General features: G+C 41.8%; 1 protein-coding gene across 3 annotated transcripts in view; it reads right to left on the minus strand.

Annotated features, from left to right (window-relative positions):
• Positions 1 to 272: 272 nt before the first annotated feature.
• Positions 273 to 26,555, minus strand: part of SCAF4 (SR-related CTD associated factor 4) — a 50,588-nt gene continuing 24,305 nt past the window's right edge. For 2 of the 3 annotated variants that reach the window (XM_068144507.1, XM_068144509.1), the window contains 10 exons: positions 25,374 to 25,459; positions 23,851 to 24,041; positions 22,529 to 22,629; positions 21,338 to 21,451; positions 20,160 to 20,316; positions 18,512 to 18,663; positions 12,513 to 12,675; positions 12,299 to 12,379; positions 12,000 to 12,188; positions 273 to 2,323 (listed from right to left, as the gene is read on the minus strand). In XM_068144507.1, coding sequence (XP_068000608.1) covers positions 1,482 to 2,323; positions 12,000 to 12,188; positions 12,299 to 12,379; positions 12,513 to 12,675; positions 18,512 to 18,663; positions 20,160 to 20,316; positions 21,338 to 21,451; positions 22,529 to 22,629; positions 23,851 to 24,041; positions 25,374 to 25,459 — 2,076 coding nt within the window. In that variant the 3' untranslated portion in view covers positions 273 to 1,481. The remainder of the gene's footprint in view (positions 2,324 to 11,999; positions 12,189 to 12,298; positions 12,380 to 12,512; positions 12,676 to 18,511; positions 18,664 to 20,159; positions 20,317 to 21,337; positions 21,452 to 22,528; positions 22,630 to 23,850; positions 24,042 to 25,373; positions 25,460 to 26,555) is intronic. The other variant, XM_068144508.1, reaches the window with a different exon arrangement.

Raw genomic sequence — 26,555 nt, forward strand, 5'->3', positions numbered from 1 at the left:
CGGGGCCGCTACGTGCGAGGGCAGAACTGCCCGGGCTCTGACTGTGTCACAACTGAGCCTGAAGAGCCCACCAAGATAAGAGCATCTGCCCTCTTCAAACCTGACAGCATTACTTGACTGAGATGGAGAGGAGATGGTAAAACTTAACACAAATGCAAGAGTATGCACCCTTTGTCCATCAGTCTGATTAGGTACAACACTCGGTGGGTAAACATTTCAAACCTACCTCTTGCAGGGTTACAGGAGGTAGACATCGCATCGTTAACACACAGACAAGGGCAGCAACCCCAGATTCACGTGGAGGAGCAAGAGGCAGCGTTTCAGACTCCTCGCACACCCTCCCGCCTCCCTCCCTTTCCCCAGCCCTGGTTAAAAAAAATAGGTTAGCATTTTATAGCTGTGTTTTGGTGTCTTTGATTCCTCTTTCCAAAAAGCATCGATACCGGGTATAAAAGATGCTGCACCGGGTGCGCTTCCGAGCCCGCCGTGCGCAGCGCTTGTGTAACGTCACAAGCAGAGCAGACTTAAAAGCGTGCCCCGAAAAGTGTCCGCTTCTTTAAAAAGGCAAATCAGGGCAACATCTACCACAGACCCAGTTGGGAGGGAGGCAAAACAAATAAAAACAGGAGAGGGGAAAATAAAAAATGAAGAAAAAAAAGGAAAACCAACCCATTGCATCGCAAACACTAAACAGTTAACTCTTCAGTGAACAGTTTAAAACCACTAAGCTTTTACCTAGTATGGTCAAGTAGATCCATTTAAAACGCAGCAACCTTAAATGAAATAATAATAAATCAAGATGACTATCACAAATAAAAAGCTGCTTCTTGTGAACAGCTACAGACAAAGACAAAAGGCGTATTCCTTCCCGCGGCTCCGCAGAGAGCGGTCTGCCTCAGACCGCCGGGGTACGGCGTCGCCTCCGCAGCTCGAGCTCCGTGAAGACGTCGGAACGCTCTTCTCTCCTTCAGCGCAGGGTAGGAAGAATAGCACACGTTAAAAGGTTTTTGTTACGAAAATAGAGTTTATTAAAAACACATCCCTATTGTTTCGAGGAGCTTTCACCCTTTAACCTTTTCTTAAATTAAAACCAAAAAACAAAACAAAAAAAAAAAGATTTAAAAAAAAAAAAGGGGGGGGGGGGAAAAATTAAACTTAAAAGAAGGGGGGGAAAAAAAAAAATAGAAAGCACTTCTACCTCTGATTTTTTTTTTTTTGTCAACTTTTTTAAAGTCAAAACTTTAAAAACGTTACAGCAAAAACGGGGAATAGTTTCAAATCATCTCTGCAATAGGTCACGTTATGGTTGTGGCTATTTTAAATAGAGAAGGGATAAAGCAATCAGATTGCTTACAGTTCCCCCACCAGCTACCGAGGGGCTGCGATATAAGCAGAAGCAAATATAATACAGCAGACTGTACAACTCTAAAGCTCTACACTCCCCACAAATGTCACTGTCAGCTTTCAGCACGTTCCAGTCGCTAACGAGGAGCCTCCGCCACGGAGCCCGTATCCTTGTCTGCCTGTTCCGCAGATGAGGTAGCCTCGGGTGTTAACTCTTCAACAGGTTTTACGCTTGCAGGTTCAGACTCTCCCGCAGCAAGTTCTGAAACAATGTCTGCGTCTTCTGTTTTGCTGCTATGAGATTCGTGGTTTTTGTCACCGTCTGCCCTGTCTGTCACCTCTGGTTTTTCCTTGCCTCGGTTCTCTTCCTTGTCTCTGCGAGACTCCCTGTCTCTCGAATCTCTCTCCCTGTCTCGGTGGCTGCTGGACCGCCTGTTTCTGTCCTCCAAGTCTCTGTGTCTCTCCCGATCAGGGCTCCTCCGTCCCCAGTCTCGCCTGTCACGATTACTGAGTCGCTCGTGATCTCTGTCATCGTTGCGGTTACCGTAGCGGTCACGATCATTTTCTACCCGATTCCCAAAAGATCTCCTTCCAAACCTTTCCTGGTCTCTGTTAGGCGTGAACGTCTGCCTGTCATTCCTAAACTGCCTCCCGTCTCTGTTCTCCTCGGGTCCGCCCGGCCCCCCACTTCCTGGCATTCCCCCAGGTCTCACAAAGTGACCTGGTGGTGGGAAGGGGGTTTTCATTCCATGGGGGGGAGGCATGCCAAAGCCCCCTGGCCCCGGCGGGGGCCCTCTGTGCATCATGTGGGGAGGCATGTGTCGAGGGGGCATCAAGGGAAACCGCTGCAGAGGAGGTGGTGGCATTCCTGGCGGACGCTGGAGAGGTATCAAACCAGGCCGGGCACCCAAGAGGCCAGTGGATGGAGTCTGCAAGCCAACAACAGGGGCTGGTGGGGGTGGCGCAACTCCTTGAGTGCCTGAAAGAAACAAGAACACACACAAAGTAAAATCAGAGGCTGGTAAGAGCATAAAGAATTTGCTTAATTACAAAACCATTCTGAAATTATTTGATGAACTGAGGGTGGGGCAGGAGAGCAAACCTTCCTGTGACAGCTTACATACTGTAGAGCATAGTCTTGAAACAAAAGTGTGTCACGCTAGAAGCCATCGCTGTTTTGCAGGTCAGAGCTCTTCCTCATCTCCAGCAGCTCTGTGTCTTGCCTCCTCAACTGACTGCTAACAAAACACCTTCCTAATAGGTTATGCTTCCCAGGCTTCTAATTAGAGACAGATCTGCTCCTTCAGTTAGCTTTTAAACCGTTCTCTTCTCTCACAAACCAGCAAAATCATCTCTAGTTAAAATACTTGAACTGGTCATCAACAAGATTTTCAACACACAGAAGAGGTGATAGGTACAGCAAGCTGCAAAGGGAGGGGTAAGGCCAGAACAAGGCTGAGGTAGGAGCCCTGAAATCACAGAGAAGATCAATTCGCTGTTCCAGAGAAAAGGGATACAACAAAGTTTAATTTCAGCAGAATAAACCTTGCAATGTAAACTAAAAGGAGGTGCACCAAAGTAACTTGTGGGTTTGTTTGGTTTTATTTTTGAATATACCATTTTCCATCCTCTATAGCACCTAACCCAACACCCAACTATTTGGCAGTTTTATTCCTGGACTTTGTTTTTAGCGTGGTTGTCACAGGAGGGGGAAAAAAAATTGAACTCTCAAAACATACTGTTTGAGAAAACTCATCCCAAAGACAGTTGGTATCAACATGAACAAGGACTACTGAGCTCCAGACAAAGACTTCTGATAAGCATGTGGCAGCTTATCTCCTGTGCCTCCTTTTGACTGGGCTATTAAGTGTTGTCTCATGCTCTCTGTAGTCTTTCTGCTGCTCTTTCTGCTCACTAGCAGCTATTTACCTGCAAACAAGCTGATTCCCTGTGGAAGCACATGGTGTTTTTAAACTCCCCATTTGAAATTTAAAGGAATCAAAATTTGCCAGCAGGTCAAGCACAAATCTCTCCTAACCCATCCTGCATTCCTTTATCTCTGGTGAGACTATAATGTTTTATTTCCACAAAGAATGGAAGTTTCTCTGGGTGAACTGGAATGTGAAATAACTAGAATCATAGAGTAACCTATCAAGTCCAACCATAACCTAACATCTCCCTGTACACAACTGTTAGGTCATGTCCCTAAACACTTTGTCCTAATGTCTCTTAAAATACCTCCAGGGATGGTGATTGTACCAGTTCCCCAGGCAGCAAGTTCCAGTGCCCAATGACCCTTTCAGTAAATGTGTTTTTCCTAATATCCAGTCTCAACCTCCCCGGGTACAACTTCAGGCCACTTCCTCTCCTCCAGTCACTTGTTATTGAGTGACCAGCCCCAACCATACTACAACCACCTTTCACATAGCTGTAGAGAGCAATAAGGTCTTCCCTCAGCCTCCTCTTCTCCAGCTCTTCCCCCCAGCTCCCCTACCCACTCTTCACAGGACTTGTGTTCATGACCCCTCACTAGCTTTGTTGTCCTCCACTGGACATGCTCCATCACCTCAATATCCTTCCTACAGCGAGGGGCTCCGATTCCAAAATCAGTACTTGAGGTGCCACCTTCCCCTAACATCCTGTGATCCTGGGTGAGCTGTGATCCTGTGAGTACAGAACTAAATACTTGGCACTGTCACTGGTGCAAACTACACTGCACTTTGAGATTAATGAGCACAATGGAGCCAGCACCCCAATAACCTTCCCCTCAGCTAGTGTAGCTTCCCTCTCCCTCCACAGGATTTGTTTAGCATTTCCCTCCCAAATATGGCTGAGCCTTCTGAAGGACACACATCATCCTTTCACCATGACACTTCTTATGCTTAAGAACATCTCTAACAGAAGCCCCTTTTACTGGAGTGCTCATTATATTCATATTAGATGGGAATTACATTATGCTGATCAGGAGAACTTGATGATCTTGAAGGTCTTTTCCAACCTGGCTAATTCCATTCTATTCTAACTTGGGCAAGAACGATGTGAATATTCTTCCAGTCCATGGTGTCACCTTACCTTCCCCTCCAAGTGGTCACTTTTAAGACATGGCTGGACAGGCCACACTCCTTGAAAGCAATGTTCCAGCATTAACAGTGCATTTTTGTTTGGATTTGTTTGTTTCCCTTTTGATTTTGAAATGCACAGCCCTCCCCTCTCCTTTTTTCCATAGCAAGGGTTGTATGTCACCTAAACTCCTCTCCTGACTTCGCAATACAGATCTAACAAGACAGACAGACGGCTATCGACAGCTTTCAAGATTATCATTTTGCTCAATTCCAAAGTTTTGGATATTTTCACTGATGAGTGAATTCTTCCATGGAAAGTTCAAAATAAGGCAGAAAAGAGTAACTGAAATTAACGAGCTGAAGAGAGTAAGCATGTTCATGCTTCTGCTCCATAGCAGCAGATGTACATCACAGCAACACCAGCAAGCGGGAAGCATGCATAAGTTTGGTTAAGTTTAACAAGCAGAAGCAATTTAGTTTCTTAACCTGATTTCTACGCAACATGCAGTGCAGCAGCAGTGTAAACAGTAGCTGAAGCTCCTCTTTCAGCGGGGTAGTTGAATGCATTTTACTTTGTCAGGCCACTCAAACTGTGAGGCTGAAGCAGGCTGTAGAAAGAACGATTCATTTCCTCGTGCTGACACATCAGGCACCCAATCACAGTTTACTCTCAAAGAGCCATCCAAAGCCACATCCCAGTTTACTGAAAACACTCAGTAAAATGTGTGGTACAGACTGCAACAGCTAGGAAAATTAAGAGCCCTTTGTTGTCTGATGACAGAGGAAGACAGCATATAAAACTTGGAGAGTTTCCTCAAACTAGAAAGGGATTTAATGACTCTCTCAGACAAGTGAGGGAAATCGTATGCCCCAGCCTGTATTCCTCTTGTTTTCATAACTCTAAGCCTTTTTGTAGTAACTAACCTTGCCTTCTTGCTTATGGATATGAAATACAACCATCCCTTGCACCAGCTGCTTATTCTGCATAACTTGGCTCTGACATGGCTTTTAGTGCTGGAGAGACACCCCTCAGGCCTTGCACACAATACATTATTCTGTTCAAATGTGTAAACACAGACCACTTTCACAACTTATTTTTATTTGCAGCCTTTACCGGTGATGAACAGTGAAAGGTCCTCAGAACTTGCAAAGAGTGTTTAGGATGAGGAACACAGGTGCAAGTGTACTAGGCAAAAACACTGCCAAGCACAAGTGTGGTTTCAGAGGTGCAAGTACAACCACCCTATGCCAAAAGTTTCATCATTTCACTTTACTCATAAGGCATAGTCCCAAATGTTACAGCTGTCCCGAGGAAGTCTTCTATCCACAGAGGTCACAGGAGCGTCATCCTTACTGTTTTGACAAGTAAGGTAAAAAGCCAGATTGCTGAGTCACTGTAATCCCATTTCTGATTCTCTTCTCTCCTGGCTGGACAAAGCCCATGCTCCCTTGTGACAACTCTCAGTGTTACAAATGCTGACAACAACAGAGAAATGCAGCATCTGAGTTTTTAATTTATTCTTTTTGTAACTGACCTCTGCTCAGTGTCTCTTACCCTCTGTTAAATTATGTCCCAGCTGTGCTGTTACAGCAACCAGAGGAATGGTGTTTTCTGCACCTGACACAGCAAACCTCCTTTTCAAATCTGATGGAAATACCAGAACAAGAGCTTTACGATTCCAACAGAATAGGCTAAGGGTTTACACTTGGAGTTTGATGCTGCTGTTCTGCAAGAAGGAGCACGTCACATTAAGTCTCCTGTTGCTCTCCAGTGGGGAATATGGCATCTTAAAATGAGAACATTTTTAAATGCTATCTGGAAATTCTTGATTGTGAGACAATGTTGCAAGTCTTGTGTGTTTTCCTGCAATTTGGCACAGAATCCTTTAGGCAAGGCCAAGATTGTAAAGAAAGCCACCTAAGCACAGTAACTTGCCATGAATACCACTATCTTTTTTCAGAGTAGTTAATGTCCATCACTGAAGCCAGTAGGAGCTTGCTCCTAATTAGGATAAGATGCTTACACAGGACATGAAAGTCAAAACACATTATGTGTGCAGTGTTAGTTACCCACACTAAGAGTTCTAAAGATCCTGCTTTATAAAACAAATACTGAACTGATCCTGGTCAAGGGAACCATCAAGCCAAAACTGGATTCCACGAATGGTGCTTCGGAGTTCATACTCCCTTCCCTCTGAATTCTCACGCAGTAGCATTATGACAGCAACAGTCACGTATATGATTAGCAAACACACAGTCTTGTTATGCTTTTAAAGAGGGCTATCACAAGGAGATTTTTGTTTTATTCCAGCATGAATAAAAAAGCTCATCCTCCCTGAGAAGGAGGAAGCATCCACCCTATGACACAGTCATAGTCTGATGAGCTCAGAGAAAATTGTGTGTCTTTTTATAATTCAATGCAGTTAGACCACATAGTTACTTAAAAACAAAGCAGTAAGGAAAGAATAATTCAGGGTGCAGTAACAGGAAATGAACACCAAGTTCAATGAGAACTACAGCATAATTCAGCTTTGAGAATATGTAATGGTCATTTTAAGATGTCTGGTAAAAAGAGCACTAGACCAGGACCTCCAAACTGCAATAGTGCATTTAATCAAGGTAACAGATCACAGAATCTGAATATTCAAGACACAAGACTCACAACAGCAGTTTATTACTGGTCCAAATCACGGCATTTGCTCAACACTAAGAACAAGTAGGCAAATAAAAAAATGATTTAAAAGCCTCTCACTTTCTGCAGTATGCACATGTAAAAGGAGTCTGAAAATATCTGCTTTGCAGATCACTTAAAAATCACATATGAGCACACACTCACGAAACCTGTTACAGTCTGGATAATCTTGTTCAAACTAAGAACAAGCTGCAACAGCAATGAGTATGATCAAGACTATAGCTAAATCAAAACAACCCAAGGGTGGTTTTCAGAAATAAGCACAAGAAAATTCAGACACCATGTCCACAAGGGATCACTCCTCTGAAGCACAAACATGTCTCTGTTGGTAGTGATGAAAGAATTACATTGGAGGATCCAATGAAACTAGTGGTGGTGGAACAAGGTAAGTTACATTACCAAGAATGCATGTGAACTCTTACAATAATCCATTGTGAATTACTTTGTAATGTATCTTCCATATAAAAACTGGACAGATAGATAAGCTTCATTTTGAAGTTACAAAAATTAGAAGAGAGTTCCTGTGTTTATACAGGTTACATAAGGTTCAAGCAAGGTTAAGTTTAGATTTCTAAACAGTCTCTTCAGAGCAATCTTCATTCCTTGACTTCAGCCTGCTGAAGTTCTTCTATCCTGCCCAAATATCCAAATAACATTTCTTCCTTCTTCATGTTACACTGCTCAAGCCCCTTCATCCCTATTTCCCCAAGCAGAGTCCTCACGATGCTGTTAAGCACATCTTTCTTCCACCTTCGTATCTCAGCTTGGAGCGCCACATCATGGGAATGTTTAGCAAGCAGTTGGAAGACTTTGTGAGAAATCAGTCACACAATCAGTCATCTATTCACATTGCTAAATCATATACTCGTGAACATCAGGTCCTTTAGTCTGAAGCCTTTGATGTCCCTTGTCTGCACTTCCCCATGGCTAACTGAGGGTGATGCTGTGCCTACTCATTTGCTTAGTCCAGTTGATTTGCCTCTGACCTGTTCAAGACTGTAGATCAGACACTAAGGCTACATTTACATTGTCCAACCAGCAAGCGCTTCGGGGCTCCAGGTCTGGGATGCACAAGCAGATCACATCTCATGTCCGTACACGTGCTGAAACTCTGACACACTCCATTTCCCATGCTTTGATTTCCCTAGCAGTGAAACCTGACACACACAATGAAAGGACTGAATGATGATGCAACCCTGGCCAGCTCTTGAACTCAGAGGATGGGAAGGGCAAGACATCAAGGGACACTTCTCTGCTACCTAGATCAGCATATCACTTCTCTGCTATCTAGATCTGAGTGGTGGAAAACATCACTGCTTTCATGGTTTTCTTCCAGCTCAAAGAGAGCGCAGGTCTCAACTCTCACATGCAGGGCTAAGCTCACTTGATAAGTGAATCCAAGTAGTTTTAAGAAGACAGTTTCATTTGTGTTAACTTACCACACATTTTAAAAGCAAAGCTAATAGAGACTAGCCTTTTATCTTTAAGCATGTAAAATATTCCAACCTTCCTCTAGTTTTCTTGTACCTGGTAAGAGAGTTTGTAAACAGCCCCCCTTTAACTCCAAAAGTCAGGATTGGAAGGGTTTTACCTAACTCCTTGATTATACATTACTCCTTGAAATAAGAAGCTCAAACTAAGAATTTATTACTTAGGTAAACACAGAGATCTCTAAGGACTGCTGTGTAAGCTCACACATGCAATTTCATGGAAAGAAAAATCCCTTCTATGCCCTTGTGGATGAGACTGAAGGTTGAGAGAAGTCACTCTGACCACACATCTGCCTCAACTACTTTGTAAACAAGTTAATAAAACAAAGGCAAGTTCCTGATCTTCAAATTTATCGAAGTCAGCTTCCTTGAATTTGGAAGACTTGAAAAAAGCTACTGTGCAAGTAACTAATATGGGCAGATAATGGACTTCACCCCAGTCTTCATTTTGGAAACCATTTTTCTGATGTGAGAGTGATATAGCCAACTGCAGAGCAACACAATACAGTCCAGTGTCTTGGAATGCCTCACAAGATGCAGTGTCATGAAACTTCAAGAAAAACCTGGTAATACTGTGTTACAGGAAGTTATTAATTAAGATGTGAATGTCTTAAATGTGTAGTCCAGTAATTCTTATCACTACAGAAGTCTCTCAATCCATGGTGTCACTGTGGATCTAGTTTTTAAGCTTTTCTGTCTTTGCCAGGTGTCCATGATTCTCTAAAACAATTAGTTACTGGTTTGGCATACTCTCTTTGATAGATTTTAACAAAGCAGCCTGACTTTTGGAGACAAGCAGCTCTTCACATTTTGAAACGTGCCTTACCATGAGGCTGGGGAGAGGTCTTGAGCACAAGCCCTGTGAGGAGAGGCTGAGGGAGCTGGGATTGTTTAGCCTGGAGAAGAGGAGGCTCAGGGGAGACCTCATTGCTCTCTACAACTACCTGAAGGGAGGTTGTAGCCAGGTGGGGGCTGGTCTCTTCTCCCAGGCAACCAGCACCAGAACAAGAGGACACAGTCTCAAGCTGCACCAGGGGAAGTTCAGGCTCAAGGCGAGGACAAAGCTCCTCACAGAGAGAGTTGTTAGCCATTGGAATGGGCTGCCCAGGGAGGTGGTAGAGTTACCATCCCTGGAGGTGTTCAAAAGGGGACTGGATGTGGCACTTGAAGCCATGGTTTAGTAGTCATGAGGTGTTGGGTGACAGGTTGGACCTTTCCCAACCTTATTGATTCTATGATAAGTTTCCAACATGAAGGATCCAAAAACCACTCATCATGGCTGAAAAATTTAGCCACCAAATCCCACAAAGCACTGAGCTCTCACAGAGACAAATTGTTGGGGTTTATTTAGTGTGTGCTCTGAAGTTCTGGGCAGAATCACGCTAAAGCAAAATTATCTTTTTCATTCACTTATTAGACACTCATTCAGAGGTCTGAAATCCACAAACGTAATAATCTCATTAAAATTGGCATAATTTTTGTGGGATGTGTATGAAACAATTCTCTTGAGTATATTCATGACACTGACCTCTAACAGGCCAGGCAACCAGCACCAGAACAAGGGGACACAGTCTCAAGCTGCACCAGGGGAGGTTTAGACTTGAGGTGAGGAGAAAGTTCTTCACCGAGCGAGTCGTTCATCATTGGAATGTGCTGCCCAGGGAGGTGGTGGAGTCACCATCCCTGGAGGAGTTCAAGAGGGGATTGGACGTGGCACTTGGTGCCATGGTCTAGTCATGGGGTCTGTGTTGATAGGTTGGACTTGATCCCCGAGGTCTCTTCCAACCTTAGTTATACTGTGATAAATATGTATTTAGCTGACCTCTGCAATATTAAACAGCATACACTCTCCTTACAAGTCTAACCAAGTTCACATCATATTGTGAAAGATAATTTATGTAAATAGCTGAAGTTTGCCTGGTTTTGCTAATCAAAATATCCATTTGTAATATTGAAATAAACACATTGTGGAAAAGGATTAAAACCCTGTAATACTGCATGGATAAATGGAAGTATTTGTTTTCATTTTATTAAAATAATGTGTGTCATAGATAATCATAGAATTGTCAGGGGTGAAAGGGACCACAACTACCACCTAGTTCCAACCCCACTGCCATGGACAGAGACACCTCACACTTGATCAGGTTGCTCAGAGCCACATCCAGCCTGGCCTTGAAAACTTCCAGGGATGAGGCTTCTACCACCTCCTTGGGCAACCTGTTCCAGTGTCTCACCACCCTCATGGTAAAGATTTTCTTCCTAACATCCAATCTAAATCTACCCACTTCCAGTTTTGCTCCATTCCCCCTAGTCCTATCACCACCCAACACACTAGAAAGTCCCTCACCAGCTTTCTTGTAGGCCCCTTGGGATACCGGAAGGCCGTAATAAGATATCCTCAGAGCCTTCTCCTCTCCAGAGTGAATAGACAGTCTCCACAGGAGAGGTGCTCCAGCCCTCTGATCATCCTCATGACCCTTCTGTGGACACCTTCCTGCACATCCATATTTTTTTTGCAGTAAGGGCTCCAGAACTGGACACAATACTCCAGGTGGGGTCTCACCAGAGTGGAGTAGAAGGGAAGAATCACTTCCCTCGACCTGCTGGCCACACTTCTCATGATGCAGCCCAGGATGTGATTGGCTTTCTGGGCTGCAAGTGCACACTGGTGGCTCATGTTGAGCTTCTCATCCACCGGCACCCCCCAAGTCCTTTTCTTGAGGGCTGCTCTCAATCCAGTCACTGCCCAGCCCCTATCAGTGCCTGGGATTGCCCCAGTGCAGATGCAGGGACCTTGCACTTGGTAATGTTAAACTTCATGAGGTTGTCCTGGGCCCACCTCTCCAGCCTGTCAAGGTCCCTCTGGATGGCATCCCTTCTGTCCAGCACGTCAGCCACACCACACAGCTTGGTGTCAGCAGAATTGCTTAAAATGCACTCATTACACTCAGTGTAAGTAGTATACTGTATTTTCACTGGTTTAAAAAATACACTAAAAAACGTGGGATTTCTGGAAGTTAATTTTATACACGTGACAGTTGAGCCTAACACATAGTTTGTGTGCCATGTAGGTGTTTTGTTGCAAGTTAAGTTTTCTATAGGACACAATCTACAATTTTCATAAGACAGCATTTTGTTCTGTCTTAATTTTGTGACTTAAGTTGTTACGGGGTTTTTGTGCCTGAGAGAACAAATCTTCAGTGATTGAAAGAAAAAATATTACTGCTGCTTCTGTGCAGAAATCAAACCTCTTTAAAATTATTTAAGCCCCCCTGAAAGAGCAGAAATTTCACTATGTTAAGAAAAATCTGCTTTACTTTCCCACAAATTCCTAAGCCAGTAGCAAACTCAAAATTGTGTTTTCACTTCAGGGAACAACAAACTGAAGAATATATACAGACATGAACTTACCGAGAAGTGGGATAGCTTGGGTGACAGGAGCAGGTACGTTAGCAGGTGCTACAGGAGGTGGAACAGTCCCATAGATTTTGGAACTATCGGTAGTTTCACCAGTCCCTCTGGCTCCAGAAACCACTGTTGGGATGGGATTGCCTACAGATGAATCTTTTGTAGTGTCTTCATTCACACCAGTTGCTGTAGCTAAGAAACAATGCATTGACATATTAAAAGGAAAACAAAAAGTAAGTCAGTGTTTTAGCTGGCATGAGACTTTCCTCCTGCTGCTGCCTGCCCGAGAGCTAAACACTTACAATTTGGGATGTTTACTGCTGGAGTGTGAGGAACAGATACTGGAGGAGTTATAGGTGGCGGTGGTCCAGGAGGAAGAAAGCCTATAAAGGAGTACATATTAACAGTCATTATCACTTCACCAAAATGCATTTGTACAGCTTATATGGCAGATGCTTTTATTTGCTACAGAGTCAGAGAAAGGAATTAATAGTCCTAAGATATATATAATTATACCTGGTGGTAAATGCATTGGGTTGAAACCAGGGCGTAAAAATGGAGGTGGTGGTGGTGGCGGCACTCCAGGAGCAAATCCAGGAGGTGGGATTCCTAAAGGTGCTGTGAAAGCAGGTGGTTGGAGTGCGCCAACCACAGGAGGACCTGAGGGATGTGGTGGAACCTAAGAGAAAAAGAAGGGGAAAGAACTGTTACTTGAAGACTGAATGGATTATTTGTTGTTTGGTAGTGGACTGCTGTCTTCTGCGCTTTGTCCACCAAAACAAGAAGCTCCCTTAAATTACTCTGCAACAAAATGGCTTACATAACTCATCTAATCAACAGTCAAAAAACTCCTACAACTTAAAATCTATCAACACTGATCTTGTTCACTGCTGTTCTTAAAGCAAAAAAATCCTTCTCTGGGGTAAATCAATATTAACTTATGCTGGTAACTCACCTAAATACACCCTTCACACAGTAGCTGGAATTCATTTTAGCATCCAGCATGATGCACTGTAATGCACACAAGTTTAGAGCAATTACAAACTGTTCCTATTTTCCTTTTTCACTACTTGAGTTTGTAGATTATGTTACAGTGACTACTGTTTCCTTGCCTTTTTTGTTTGCTTCTTTGCTGCTCTTCTTCTTTTAATTCTTATTTATATTAGGCTTTGAATGAAAACTTATTTACATTAAGCTGGTCCTTAGCCTCACATTTATGAGCTTACTACCAAAACTGCATTGAATGTGTGGGAGTCAAAAGGAAAAGTTTAATCAGAGTATGTTCTACATTAAAAATTGATCTGTTATAGCAAAGGAGAGCTGCGTACTCAAGCGATCATGACTAACTCGCATCCCTGGCTGTTACATTTCAGAACTACTATGCTATTTCATAACCAAATTTTTGTTTCTAGAGTAAAGGAAAAGCTTTTACTATTTATTTTATTCTCAAAACTGAAAGAACTGGCAGTAAACCAAAGTCAGAAAAATAGCCTCCTTAAAGCTGGAGAAGACATGAAAGCTGCCAAGCACCTAACACCCCTTCAAAGTTCTCCACTAATGGCTAGGGAGATGAGGCACATGAAAGCTCACACTATTTGAATTTTAAAAGCAATTCATTACAACAGACTTTAATTCATTAGACTTTAGTGTAGACCAACACTTTTCATTTTGACTTTTAAAAATTGATTGCTTTTTTGGTTTCCAATAATCTGCTGATTAGGCCCTGGTTAAACTGAAGCTAACTGAGCAGGACGTGAGAAACTAATGGATGTGGCACAAGAAACTGCCAGATAGGACAGGTATCAATGTGAGAAAGGGAAAAAAGTTACAGAAGGCACCATGGGGGATAGCTGGATTCTGCAGGTGGTTAGGGAGGTGTTAGGTGAACAACAGCCAAACTTCAGACAGGAGTAGAAAGGCACACTGTGGACCCTGTGGGGATCAGGGCCCTTGCAAAGCCAGCAATGCACCGGTAAGCGCATCTAGGAGTACCATTTAAAGCCAAGACTACCTGGATCAACATTAACTTTCAGTAGCCCCAGTGGTGTTGCTGTTAAGTGTAGTTAAAGCTTTAGAAAAAGTGCTCCAAAACCACAGCAAACTAATGGTCTTGGGAGGGTTTTTTTTGTTTTACAGGTCACTCATTCAAAAACCAGCAGCTAGACATACTGACAGATCTGTGGTCACAGTAACGTGCTGTGAAGCAAGCACTCAGGTACTGAGTATGTATGCAGCAGAAGGAATTGAGGAGGGCTATGAAGAAGGTAAAAGGGTTTTTTTAACAAAAGGAAGAGTGAAAACTTGCTAAGTGCTGTCAGTCCCCAGGTAGTTAAAAGCTGAGAAAACTGCATGAAGCATGTGTATGCAAGGTCTTGGGAAGTTACAATGAACAGTGAAGTATCATGACGGAACCAGCATACAAGTAACCTCAAGGGAAGCTAGTTTAGAACGGTATTAGAGGATATTCATTGCCTAATTATCCAAGTTTAACTGCTGTACCTTTTTTTCCTAAGAACCTGCTGTTTTTTCTCTAAAAAGTGAACCCACTAATATGTAACATGTTAAATCCTTTCCATTAAGCAGAAAGAAAAAAGGAAGGCCATAAAAATCTGTGTACAAAGATACTGTCTCACAGTATCTAATTTCAAATACAATTTGAAGTGTGAAGTTTCTCTGTTAAAGAGATGGAACCAATGGCTAATAAACATTGACAGATAACAAACACAGAGGACTGGTGAACAGTTTCAGAAAAACAGCTAATGAACTGGATAAAACAAAGTAACAAAAAAGCTACAGGAGATACCCTTTTTTAATAGGGAGACAAATACTGGGCAAACCACCTGGTTATTTTACTAGTAATATTGGAAATTGGAATAACTAACCTCTCAATAACTGTAATGCAAACTGCCAGGTGCATCTCAATGAACATGTCTTGAGGTCTGGCCTCTGTCCAGGTACAACTATTTCTTACTGCACACCTCAGACTGAGACTCGAAGGAGAATCACTGGCCCTGTGAACTAAAGGAGCACAGTTTACCTATGGTGCTCCAAGACAAGTAAATACGTATTTAAGTGCACCTGGAGTCTCCAGCGGGAAGACTGGAAAGCAGGAGTCTGCTAGTTTCCATAAGAAGGGGATGGGATGGGTATCATACCAATGCACCACTCCCACATCTATTTACAGGGAGAAGGAGCACATAGGATTGAAAAATACATCAGGAAATTTGAGAGGCATACACTCAACTGGAACCTTGGTTTTCTGGCTGAAAACTCATTAAATGAAGAAAAGGAACATTGGGTTGGATGGGGAAAACTTACGGAAAGGGTGGCCACAGCAAACCCCTTGGACTTCAATGTATAACCCTGGCAAAGCCTGAGCCATGGTTCACTGTAAAAGAATGGCAGTTTTGGTAGAATAACACCAATTGCCCAAAACTTTGTCAATGAACGCACAACACAAGTGGTATCACAAGTGCTACTAACTGAAACTGACTCTCAATAACCAAGTAATAGACTGAAGTTGATCTTTGACACTGCAATGTAACTTAAACACAGACCTACCCTCAGAGAGGACCACAGAGATGGATTACTCAGACCTGCAGGAGTAGGACCAGATTCAGCAACAGCTCAGAGATCTGAATCTATAGGCAAGAAAAGGGCTCACTCCAGCAGCACGACACAACAGAGGTACTTCACCTATCTTACCAACAACCCCGAACCCTGTGGCTGAGGAGATGCTGTGTGCACCATTGAGGCCGAAGAATCACTTACCTACACAGTCTACCACTCTTACAAGGATATTAGTAAGTGCTTTATTACACAGAGGTTGCATTCATGGGCCAAGGTGATACTGGCAGTAACAGGAGCTCAGTCCACAGTTAGTTACAGGTAACTAACTCACAGGTAATGTCCAGCAGAGCAGGGCTCCACCCCTACGTGTCCAGCCCATACAGCAGGGTAGCACAGAAGGCCCATTAAGGCTCTCTTGCAGAAAGCAGTGGTGCAGCTCCTTCCCATCATACCTTTAAGTGTGGAACTTTAGGACTGTAGGCAGATCACAAAGTGTCTGAATACGTCCTGGCCTGAAGTTAAGCTTCATGATAAAGGACATTAAGGGCACGAAAAGCTACTAGGCACAACATGAGAAACTGCCAGTCAAGAGAGAACAATGTGAGAAGTTGACAAGTTAGATAGTGGCATAAGGGATGGCTGGATTTTGCAGGTAGTTAACAGTATGCTTTCATGATCAACAGCCAAACTTCACAGATAACCAGAAAGGCAGACTGGGGATCTTATGGGGAAAAGGATCTTCCTTGTGAGTTCAACAGTGTGTATACAGCACCATATTCCAGGAATACCATACAAGTACTAATTAGGTAATGCTGTAATAAACAGTAAATCTTGGCAGGGGCTTGGTAGGGACCAGCAGGGAAAAAAATAATGAAGAGAGAGTTGTTAACTTGTGAGGAGACTGGCGTGGAAAAGAGGAGAACGCACAACAAAACCCAAGGTCAAAAAGTCAGAAAACAGAGAGTAATGGGAATCATGCAGTCAAATCTGTCTAAGGTCATCTGTCAGGCAGCCTTATGCCTGTTCATTGCAGCTTGAATCAGGACAAAGCCTGTTCTGACATACCACACACATCCCATCTGCTTCTCCAGTCAGAGGGACCAGAGTGGGAAGGTCAAGAGAAAAGACTGACAAATCTGATATCACTGTACTGATGCACATTCCAGCTGCTGATGCTGTCCAGCCTATACTGCGCTCCTAACAACCTCTCCACCTCTTACAGTCACAAACACTGAAGCCAAATACAAACGAAAGCAGTTCTGCTAGTATCAGAGGACAAAAAAACACATCAGCTAATTAAAATGCAACAGTACCTCACAAAGTGAAACAAAAGAAAGCAGAATGTAATGAGCTTTTTCCCTCAGGTATTAGGTCATATTTGCAAATTACAGAACATGTTACTTTCACTACTTAAACCACTGCATCATCAGAGCTAAAGTACTGACAAATTAAACAATTTTAAGTTTATGGCCAGAGAAGACAACTGAATTGGTGAAGTAAGACAACACTCAAAAGTTCATAGCAAAACCAAGGATGAAGACTAAATACAATTCTCTGATCCTAGCCTGAATCTGTCACAACAAAAGTTTCTCTGACATAGTAAAAAACTGAAGCTGATGAGGCTGAGACAAGCCACCAGCACACTCAATATATCCTGTAACTGCTTGGGTTTTTGTCTTTACACTTCCTTTTGAGTACGGGTTTACAGAAAATAAACAAAAGCACTACTATCTAACACAGCTAATGACTACCAAAACTCTGAATTTAGAACTCTGACTTATTAATAATAACTTAGAGCATTTAAGGAATTCTGTGCCAAAACAACACAAAATTCAATATACTATGTTCTCAGATCACATAATTGGTTAAATTATGTATGTTTTCAAATAAGTTGACTTCTTGACCTTTTCTGAGTGTCTACCATGTTGTAGTCTCTAAATCATATTTTCACAAGGTGCAAAGGGGTTTTACTCACGCTTTCTCGCATCTGGGAGAAAGCATGCTTCTACTTTAACAGTGACAAGTAAGTTGAGCTAGAAGAAATGGATTATAAAACACTGGAGGGAGTAATCATTATTACATGATATTAAACTAATGGTACATGTTCAAAGTGGGCTTTCAATGAATGAACAGACACTGTCAGTTTTGACTGAAGAACCATTATAACAGAGTATGAAAATGTTCACATTCAATGCCCATGGGCTGTTGAAAGACAGCATACACAGTACCAACAAACATGAAAGCAATGTGCATACTTTAAAAAGTCTACAGCTTAAGCTAACAGTGAAGAAAATGAACTGGGAAAACAGGAAATAAATATGCAATCATAAAACCAAAATGATGTAAGTCAGCCCATTAATAAAAAGAGATCTGAGAGAACAGATACTAGAAGCACAGTCCTAACAAATAAAGATTTGGCAGGCACACATACACTCTGTCTACATCAGCAGCAGAGCAGCAACAAGGTTTTGGAGCAAATCCTCCATTACTCTCAGTAACCACATAGTGACTCAGTTCCCAGGGCTGTTCTGGTACATACAAACTTTATCACTTTTCTGTGAAATCAAACCAGATGCTCAGCTCTGGCTGGGCACAAAACATGATCTGAACCCTAAGAGGTTCGGGGCTTTTTTCCCCACATCTTTCACTGCCACTGTGACTTAAAAGGAAAGGGCTATGATTCTATGAGGCTGTATTGCTGTTTGGATGAATAATGGATTTTAGGATTCATGGCACAGAAAAGTTACCTTCGTCAATGGAAAGCACAGCAGTCTGCCAACAAGAGCATTTTTAACCAGGGACAACAGTAACAAACACGCACACAAAATCATCTAGTTACTGTTCATTGTATTTCTTCCCTGTCTTTAACTTAACTACTGTCATACTGAACTATTATTTAAAATAAGGTTTTTAGATATCCAGAGCACATGGGAAGCAACTCTCACCTGTGGAGGAGGTACTGTTATCGGTGCAGGCATGGGAACGGGAATTGGAACAGGTAAAGCTTTAGGTATAGGTGACACTGGCTCATTATGTGCAGCTTCTGCTCCGTTTTGAGCGACTTCATTTTCAGATTTCTTGGGAATCCCCTTCCATTCTACATTAAAAACACAACCAAAACCAAAAACCCCAAACAAAACAGCTTAGTAAGAAGTTGACAGGCAGTTAAGAACTGGCATGTAAAACTATCACACTTGTGAGGTTTACAAAAATGACATAATTGAAAATATTCAGGTAGTAAGAAGCACAGAACCAAGATGCATTTCAATGCATTTCTGACAGGAAGAATTCCAAATGACTTTAAACACACCACAGCAAATCACTGGAAGACAGCAAGTAATTTTATTCTTCCCTTCAGTCACTCAACAATTCTTTGCACTGACAGCATTTATACATGCCTAGGACTCTGAACCACATTATCTGTAACAAAACCAGCAAGGCTATTTTGGGACAAGCTTTCAACAGATTCATTCTGTTGCTCTCAAGCAAGCAGGCAGCAGCTTTTTCATTAATTTGAGAAGCCATTTCTGAAAAAAAAACCCAGCCTTTTCTAGTTCTGAACAAGGAAAGGGAGAATACAACAGTAAAGAGTTGTAGCAAAATGGAAACAGTACATAAAGCTTCAACTCTTTTTGCAGAAGAAATGTGGCTTCTGCTGTCTGTCAGAACATTCTGGGAAAAACAGCTAAGCAGAAAAATGGGATCACTGAAGAAGCATTATGGGAAAGAGAACAGTATTGAGAAGACTGGAACATACTGAGTTATGTTATGGGATGTCATTTAACAAGTCCAAGTGCTGAGTGCTGCACTTTGGCTACGGCAATCCCATGCAGAGCTACAGGCTGGGGTCGGAATGGCTGGAGAGCTCCCAAACAGATAAGGACCTGGGGGTGCTGATCGACAGCCACCTGAGTACCAACTCAAAGAACTTAATGCAGTTTCAGTTTTTAAGTACTGCATCCACTTAATACTCCTGATTCAGTTGCACCAGACAGCACACTAGTGACACTAGTAGTTTGGAGTCTGCAATTGCTTTGAAGCAGCTGCTGATAAAGATGTTGTTTTCTCAGTACAACCATAGACACCTGATATTTTCACTGCTTGCATACAGCATAACAAGCAATCTATTAGGTTCCTATTAATATGAGGCTTGCTAAGGGAACTGAAGGTCAACTGTGAAAACTATAGGCACTTTAGAAATCACAAAGTTGCTGTCACCTCAGGAGCTACAAAGGCTTGCAAGCTCCTTTGCCAAAGGGTGTCTCACAGAAACTCTGTGGGAGGACACCAAGCTGGCTGCGAGACTAAGTACAGCACTCTTGAATGGTGCACTACAGTGAAGGGCAAACACCAGCACAGCTGACAGGTCATCTGGCATCCACGTGCATTCTTAGCTCTCTTAACACAGCTGCACAGCTCCCGAGGAGCAACTGTCAGGCTGTCATTAACTGCTTTACAAACTCTCCAACATAGGGGTTGTGTGTGCCACACTTCTTAGCCATTTTAAGGATTTCATCCGCACCTCACACCAACTTCAGTACATCAGCACAAAGGACATTTTACAAACAGCATTTGAATGTAGAGTTACTTTACCTGGACTAAGAGTTTCGTTGTCCAACATTCCTCCTTCACAGAAGCTTTCGAGATCTTCCGGTTTCACTTTGTCCCACGGTATGTAAGTAACACCTAATTCTACATCCCAATACTGCTTGTAATCCGGCTTTATTCCTTTATTCAAAGCCCAGGCAATCTTGGGGAGGGAAAAAAATACATGCACTCAGTGAGATGTTTCCATTTTCATAGAATCATAGAATCAATAAGGTTGGAAAAGACCTCAAAGATCATCAAGTCCAACCTGTCACCCAGCACCTCATGACTAACTAAACCATGGCTTCAAGTGCCACATCTGATCCCTTTTTGAACACCTCCAAGGACAGTGACTCCACCACCTCCCTGGGCAGCACATTCCAATGGCCAGTAACTCTTTCTGTGAAGAACTTTCTCCTCACCTCAAGCTTAAACTTCCCCTGGTGCAGCTTGAGACTGTGTCCTCTTGTTCTGGTGCTGGCTGCTTGAGAGAAGAGACCAACCCCTTCTTGGCTACAATCACCCTTCAGGTAGTTGTAGAGAGCAATGAGGTCTCCCCTGAGCCGCCTCCTCTCCAGGCTAAAGAATCCCAGCTCCCTCAGCCTCTCCTCATAGGGCTTGTGCTCAAGGCCTCCCACTAGCCTCGCTGCCCTTCTCTGGACACGTTCAAGCATCCCGAGATTCTCCTCCTCACTTAAGCTCACTTGAGGATTTAAAATGTAGTTTTCACAGAATAGCATTATCATTTGCAGCTAAAAAGCAAAAATACTACTGTTCCCCAGTCACAAAGGTTAATTCTATTTCCAGTCAAAAGGCAGTGTCACTTTCTAATAGAAAGCACCACAAAAGGAACTGTTTATTAGTACTCTTTGTAGGATTATCATATATAATCACACTCAGTTGTAAGACAACCAACCAGCAATAAGAAAAATGTAGTTACAGTCCACAGTCATGACTAAAAGAACGTAGTTTTTGTTGGTTTAAATGGACAGTTACTGGCAGTCTTTCAAGCTCCAGCAGTCACAGAACAAAATTACTGAAGAAAGTGGTCCATTCACAGAAATCTACAGAATGCTGCATCAGAATACATAAAAGGCTAAAATAGCCCAAAGTCTATAACAGATGAAAAAGGATTGCAATAATTACAGTAACTTTAGGGCAGCTTAATATTTTCCAAGAAGTACCTTTATAGATTTCTGATTGACTTTGAAGTTTCCTCGGCTCAGCTTTTGCAGGGCACGGTAAGCATCTTGTCTGTGGACCATGACAATATAGGCACATCCTCTAGGCGGTATCATCTGTTTGGGTTTTAAGGGCAAAAAAGGGTTTGTTGGCACATTGAAGTAAACTGGAACATCAGCAGGTGTTTAAAAAAGGATTATGGATTTAAGAAAGGAAATGGTAGCTTAGGAGGCAGATAACCAGCCTAATATTCTGGAAATACAAATCTCTAGCAAATTAAAAACAACATCTGGGGAAAGTGCTCAACTCTGCTCCATGTGAGAATAAGGATGCCTGTTGCATATTTAATCCTTTAAAACTGTTAAACAGGAGCATTCATGTAAATGCTGTGGTGTGGCAATTAGTTACTTTGTGAGAAGAAAGAAGACACTCGAATACCCCACTGCGTTCTGTCTACCACAAGCTGCCAGCTGCACCTCCACATTCTTTTGTATCTCCAGTTTTGTAATTATTTTCATTATTTTCACTGCATTAAAAACCAAAACCAAACCAAACCCACCACTTTCATGCTACTTCACAAAACTTGAGAACAGAAAATTACAGCAATTTCTTTTTCTTTGTTTGTTTAAGAGACATTTTTACAGCTACCAGAACAACTGCCGTTTAAACACAAAAACATCCTTAAATACAGTGAGGCCCTGGGCAACCAAGTCTAGTTGAGAGATGTCCCTGCCTGTGGTAGGGGGGTTGGAGGTCACTTCCAACCTAAGCCACTCTATCATTCCCTGTGCTTGTGAGTTAAAATGACAGAAGAGAAACAAGTAAAAAACAAGAAAACCAGCTGGCTGTCCAGAGTTCTGCAATCAAACAAAATGGAGCAGACAAGTACCCATCTCTTCAACAGCCCTTTTTCAATGACTTCTCCCCAGAAAAAGCATGCTTTTTATGAAAATGGGATCTTCTCCATAAGCTGAAGAGTAATTTGAAATTGCAAGAATCCAAAGCAACTGGCCTCTCAGCTTTCTACAGAGCAGCCCAACTTTTACTTTACATAAAACCCACAACCCCAGGAAATTAGAGCTCTTGACTTTTTTAAATGCATCCCAAGTCAAGCTGACTCTAAAAAGTCTGAAAAGCCTTTCTGTAACCAAAGCATAGAAAAAAAGAGTTCAGACTGCACCATTTATACTTACATTTATTGATTCAATTGGGCCAAACTCCTCCAAAAGACTTCCAACATCCTGCTGAGTTGTCCTTTTGTCAAGCTGTCCTACCCATAGCGTAGTACTACACACTATGAAGAGTTACACACAGATTGTAAGAGCAGGTGAAAATACCCATTTCACACGACAGAACACTAAAACAGCACTTTTACAATAATCAGTTATTCAAAACTGAAAACAAAACCAACTAATATTAAAATATATATTTTAATCTGGCAAGATGGTAACTACAAAGTTTATGGTGATACACCCACTACTAGCAAGACTTTTCACCAGAACAAGGTGATAATTCAACTACTAAGAGCAACCAAACTTTTAACCTCTTCAGTGACCTATTCAATGCCATTTCTTTCTACAGTCAAGTGCAAAATGATTGATACAAGCTTATTCTTTCAGGAAAGAGCAAACAACATGCTCATCTCCCTTCATGCTTTAATAAAACATCAGATGAGATCAAAGTACCACATTTGCTGAAGACTACTATGGCAACATTTGCACCTCATCTTTGTTTTCCCCACTAAGGGATATAAAACTTCAAACCTAAAAAAGCATTATGTGACAGAATCTAGGAGAGATGTTGGCAAAAGTACATCTTAAAACCACTGCTAGTGAGCTAGTAAGTCTTTGCATCCTTTTAAATGAATGGCATTGTCATTTCAAAGGTTTTGCCTAATTAAAACTCTAATTTTTGTCCGCCTTACATAAAAAAGAATGCTCTAATTTTATTCCATGACTCCAGAGAACGTTCTGCACTCCCCAGGAACATTCAGAAAACAACTACTAAATTTTGTCTATAAAATTTTGTCTAAAAAAGCCAGGATTGTTTCAGAAATGTGAACATTAGGAGGAAGTTTTACACAGAGAGAGTGATTGCCTATTGGAATGGGCTGCCCGAGGAGGTGGTGGAGTCACCATCACTGGAGGTGTTCAGAAGGAGACTTGACAGGGTGCTTGGTTGCATGGGTTAGTTGATTAGGTGGTGTTGGATGATAGGTTGGACATGATCTTGAAGGTCTCTTCCAAACTATTCTATTTATCCTATTCTATCCTATTCTATCCTAACATTAGCTTGTGTGTTTTCCAGGGCAAAGCTTCCCTACAAATTGGAGAAACACCCAACACTGAACCATTAGAAAAAAAACTCATAATGATGCATTCAACTTCCTGTTGTTCACTTTGTTTTACCTTACATGTCTTGAAGGAAGGAAAAGAAACCATATATCAAAGCGGGAAGATGCTGTGCATCTGAAAAGAATTTGCAGAGTTACATCAACAAGAAAGAGCAAACTTACCACTAACAGTTTCTGACTTGATCTGAGGAAGGCCTTTTGACCTGCGCTCTCTCTCCCTCTCACGTTCACGTCTTTCTTGTGACCGAGACTTAGGAGAGTGTCGGCGTCTATCCCTGGACCGAGATCGAGACCGGCGATGACGTGACCTTCGAGATCGGGAGCCTGATCTCGAACGTCTCCTTTTAGGTGACCTAGTTTAAGCCAACAAACATTTATGAGCAATCCTCCTGACCCAGACAATGAAAGGCAGACAACTATTCCAGATACCTATTTAAATGATCATCAAGAGTTCAGTCAGTAGCACGCAAAAAAGAAAATCCACGTTCATTAACATGCATTTTGAACGAGAATAAATTATTACAGGAGGTTATTAATTCACTCCAGATGAAGATGATTATTTTTCAATTTGTCTTCCATTAATTTTATATCAAATTTGACTTTCAAACTATGTCCACATTAACATAGGAAAGAATTATATCTCATTCAATGAGGAAAATGTTTATTGCTTTTACAAAAGAATAGCCAAAAAAAAAAAAAAAACACCTAAAAATCCTGCCAGTGAAATTGCACTTTACATCATGTTCAAGTTTTAAACCATTCAAGGTCTGGAAGGCAAAGAAAACCTTCAAAGAAGTCACATAATGCTTGGCAGAGACGAAGTATCCCAAGTAACCAGCTTTAATGCTGGAGCTAGATTTGTGACAGGCAAAGTCATATAGTACACCAGATCACAGATTTCTTCATCAGAACACAGACAAAATACTCTGCTTCCCTAAAATGTACTCAGTTTTGGTAGACATGGAAGTTAGTTGCTACCAGTAAAAGAGAATTGTATAGATACCCAATTCTCCTTAGAAGGCAGATGACTTTCAAGAGGTTTGCATGTCTTAGGAGTCACTAATCTTTCTCATTGCCACTGCACTGAAGCACATCCAACATTTATCTATGTTTATACACAACTGCCCTCAGAGGTAAGAAATCATATGGGTCTCTTTCTATCTCTCTTCCATAAAAGGAACTGAAATAAAAACTTTGACAGTTTTGACTATACCAATAAATTTCACTAGTGCTGTTCCTAGGAAGAAGGTAAGCCAACAGTGATTTATTGTAACTAATCATTCGGTTCAATTGAAATGGATTTTGTTTTGCTAAATGTGTCTTCCGGAATTTAGTCATAGAATCCAAATTGCACAGCACAAATGAGCACTTACAAGAAACAACCTCCAAGGATTACTGGGCAGGGCACAAAGTACAGGTAGCATTATCTATGTCCTAAGATGGCAAAAATGAGCATCACCAATAGTTCAAGAACTTGGCTCACTTCTCAGAAGTTACCAGCCCCACAGTAGCTTAGCCACACACATCAGATTCTCTGAGCTCCAGATAATCAGCATAACTCTCCTCAGTACCCATGCAGAATTAGTAAAGTGTTTTCAGGTCTTTAATTCCTTAAGTAACACTAAATTTCCTCACATTAAAACTCAATACTTACCCCCTCACTATATGAACTTTCATTAATTTACCTTGATGCAGACCTGGATCGTGACTTTCTGCTGTCAGAAGCATGCCGTTTTCCCTCTTGAACAGGTGGCTGCTCCACTTCCATATCCTAAAATATTAAGTTGACTGATGTTACAGGTGAGTAGCACAGGCATTTTACTTCATTGTATGCTTTGACTAAACTGCATAACACTAAAATGGTATCAGATATTCACATATGTAATATAGAATGTAACAAAACTCTCCTCAGAAGCTTCACCATTACTTTGTAGTCACTAATAAGGAGTTAGTTCAGTACTGCATGAACTTTAAAAAAACACTGCAATAATATCATAATTTACACAAAATTCTCTTTTGCAGTTTGCAAATGACTGGTTTTCCCTATCTTAGTCAATCTCAGGACCATTTCAATCCCCACAGAGTAATGATATTCCTCAAAGACAGTGGATCTGGCTCTGCCATGAAAATCACAGGCAAAAGTAGGAAGAGTAGGAAGGTCTGCTATAAAACTTCTCTCCAAGACATTATAAAAAACTAGTTTAAGCCAATTAATGCAATAAATTGGAAGAGCAAGCCAGTAAGTCATCGAAACGACACATAAACTGCCAAGAATCTGCTTTAAAAACCCACAACCAAGTAAGTTCAACACAGCTCTACCTTCCCACTACAAATCATAGAATCAACCATAGAATGTAGTGGATTGGAAGGGACCTTTAAAGGTCTTCTATGGCTTCCCACTCTAGAACACACTGTGTACTGCACAAAACTTACATAGTCTCCATGATGCACCCCTGGCAGGGAACACCCAAACAAGCATTCCCTCAGAATGTACTGATTCACCAGAATTCAAACCTAAAGAACTAACTAGAAAGATACACTTGAGAATTGACCCTTTCTTCCAAGTGAAAAGCAAGAACGTTTTTCTGGATTCTTTAACATCACAGGTCACCACACAAGGACAGCTTGGTATAATCTCTAGTCCTCTTTTGAGGATTTCCTTTTCTTGGAACAAAAGAGGAAAAATGTATTCAAGTGTGTGTTTGTTCCCCTAAAATATGGCCTCATAAACAGACTTGCTCTTTGATTTCTTCTTAGTAGCGGCCATTTACTGAACCAATAATATCCTCCAAAATCTAAGGAACAAGATTATTTTTTATAACTTTTACAGACTTCAGAGTTCATTTCCACTCTAATAGCTATTTATG

The sequence above is a fragment of the Melanerpes formicivorus genome, unplaced genomic scaffold (genome assembly GCF_026170545.1).
Source record: "Melanerpes formicivorus ecotype bairdi unplaced genomic scaffold, bMelFor1.0.p_v2 SCAF_11, whole genome shotgun sequence".
NCBI classification, from domain to species: domain Eukaryota; kingdom Metazoa; phylum Chordata; class Aves; order Piciformes; family Picidae; genus Melanerpes; species Melanerpes formicivorus.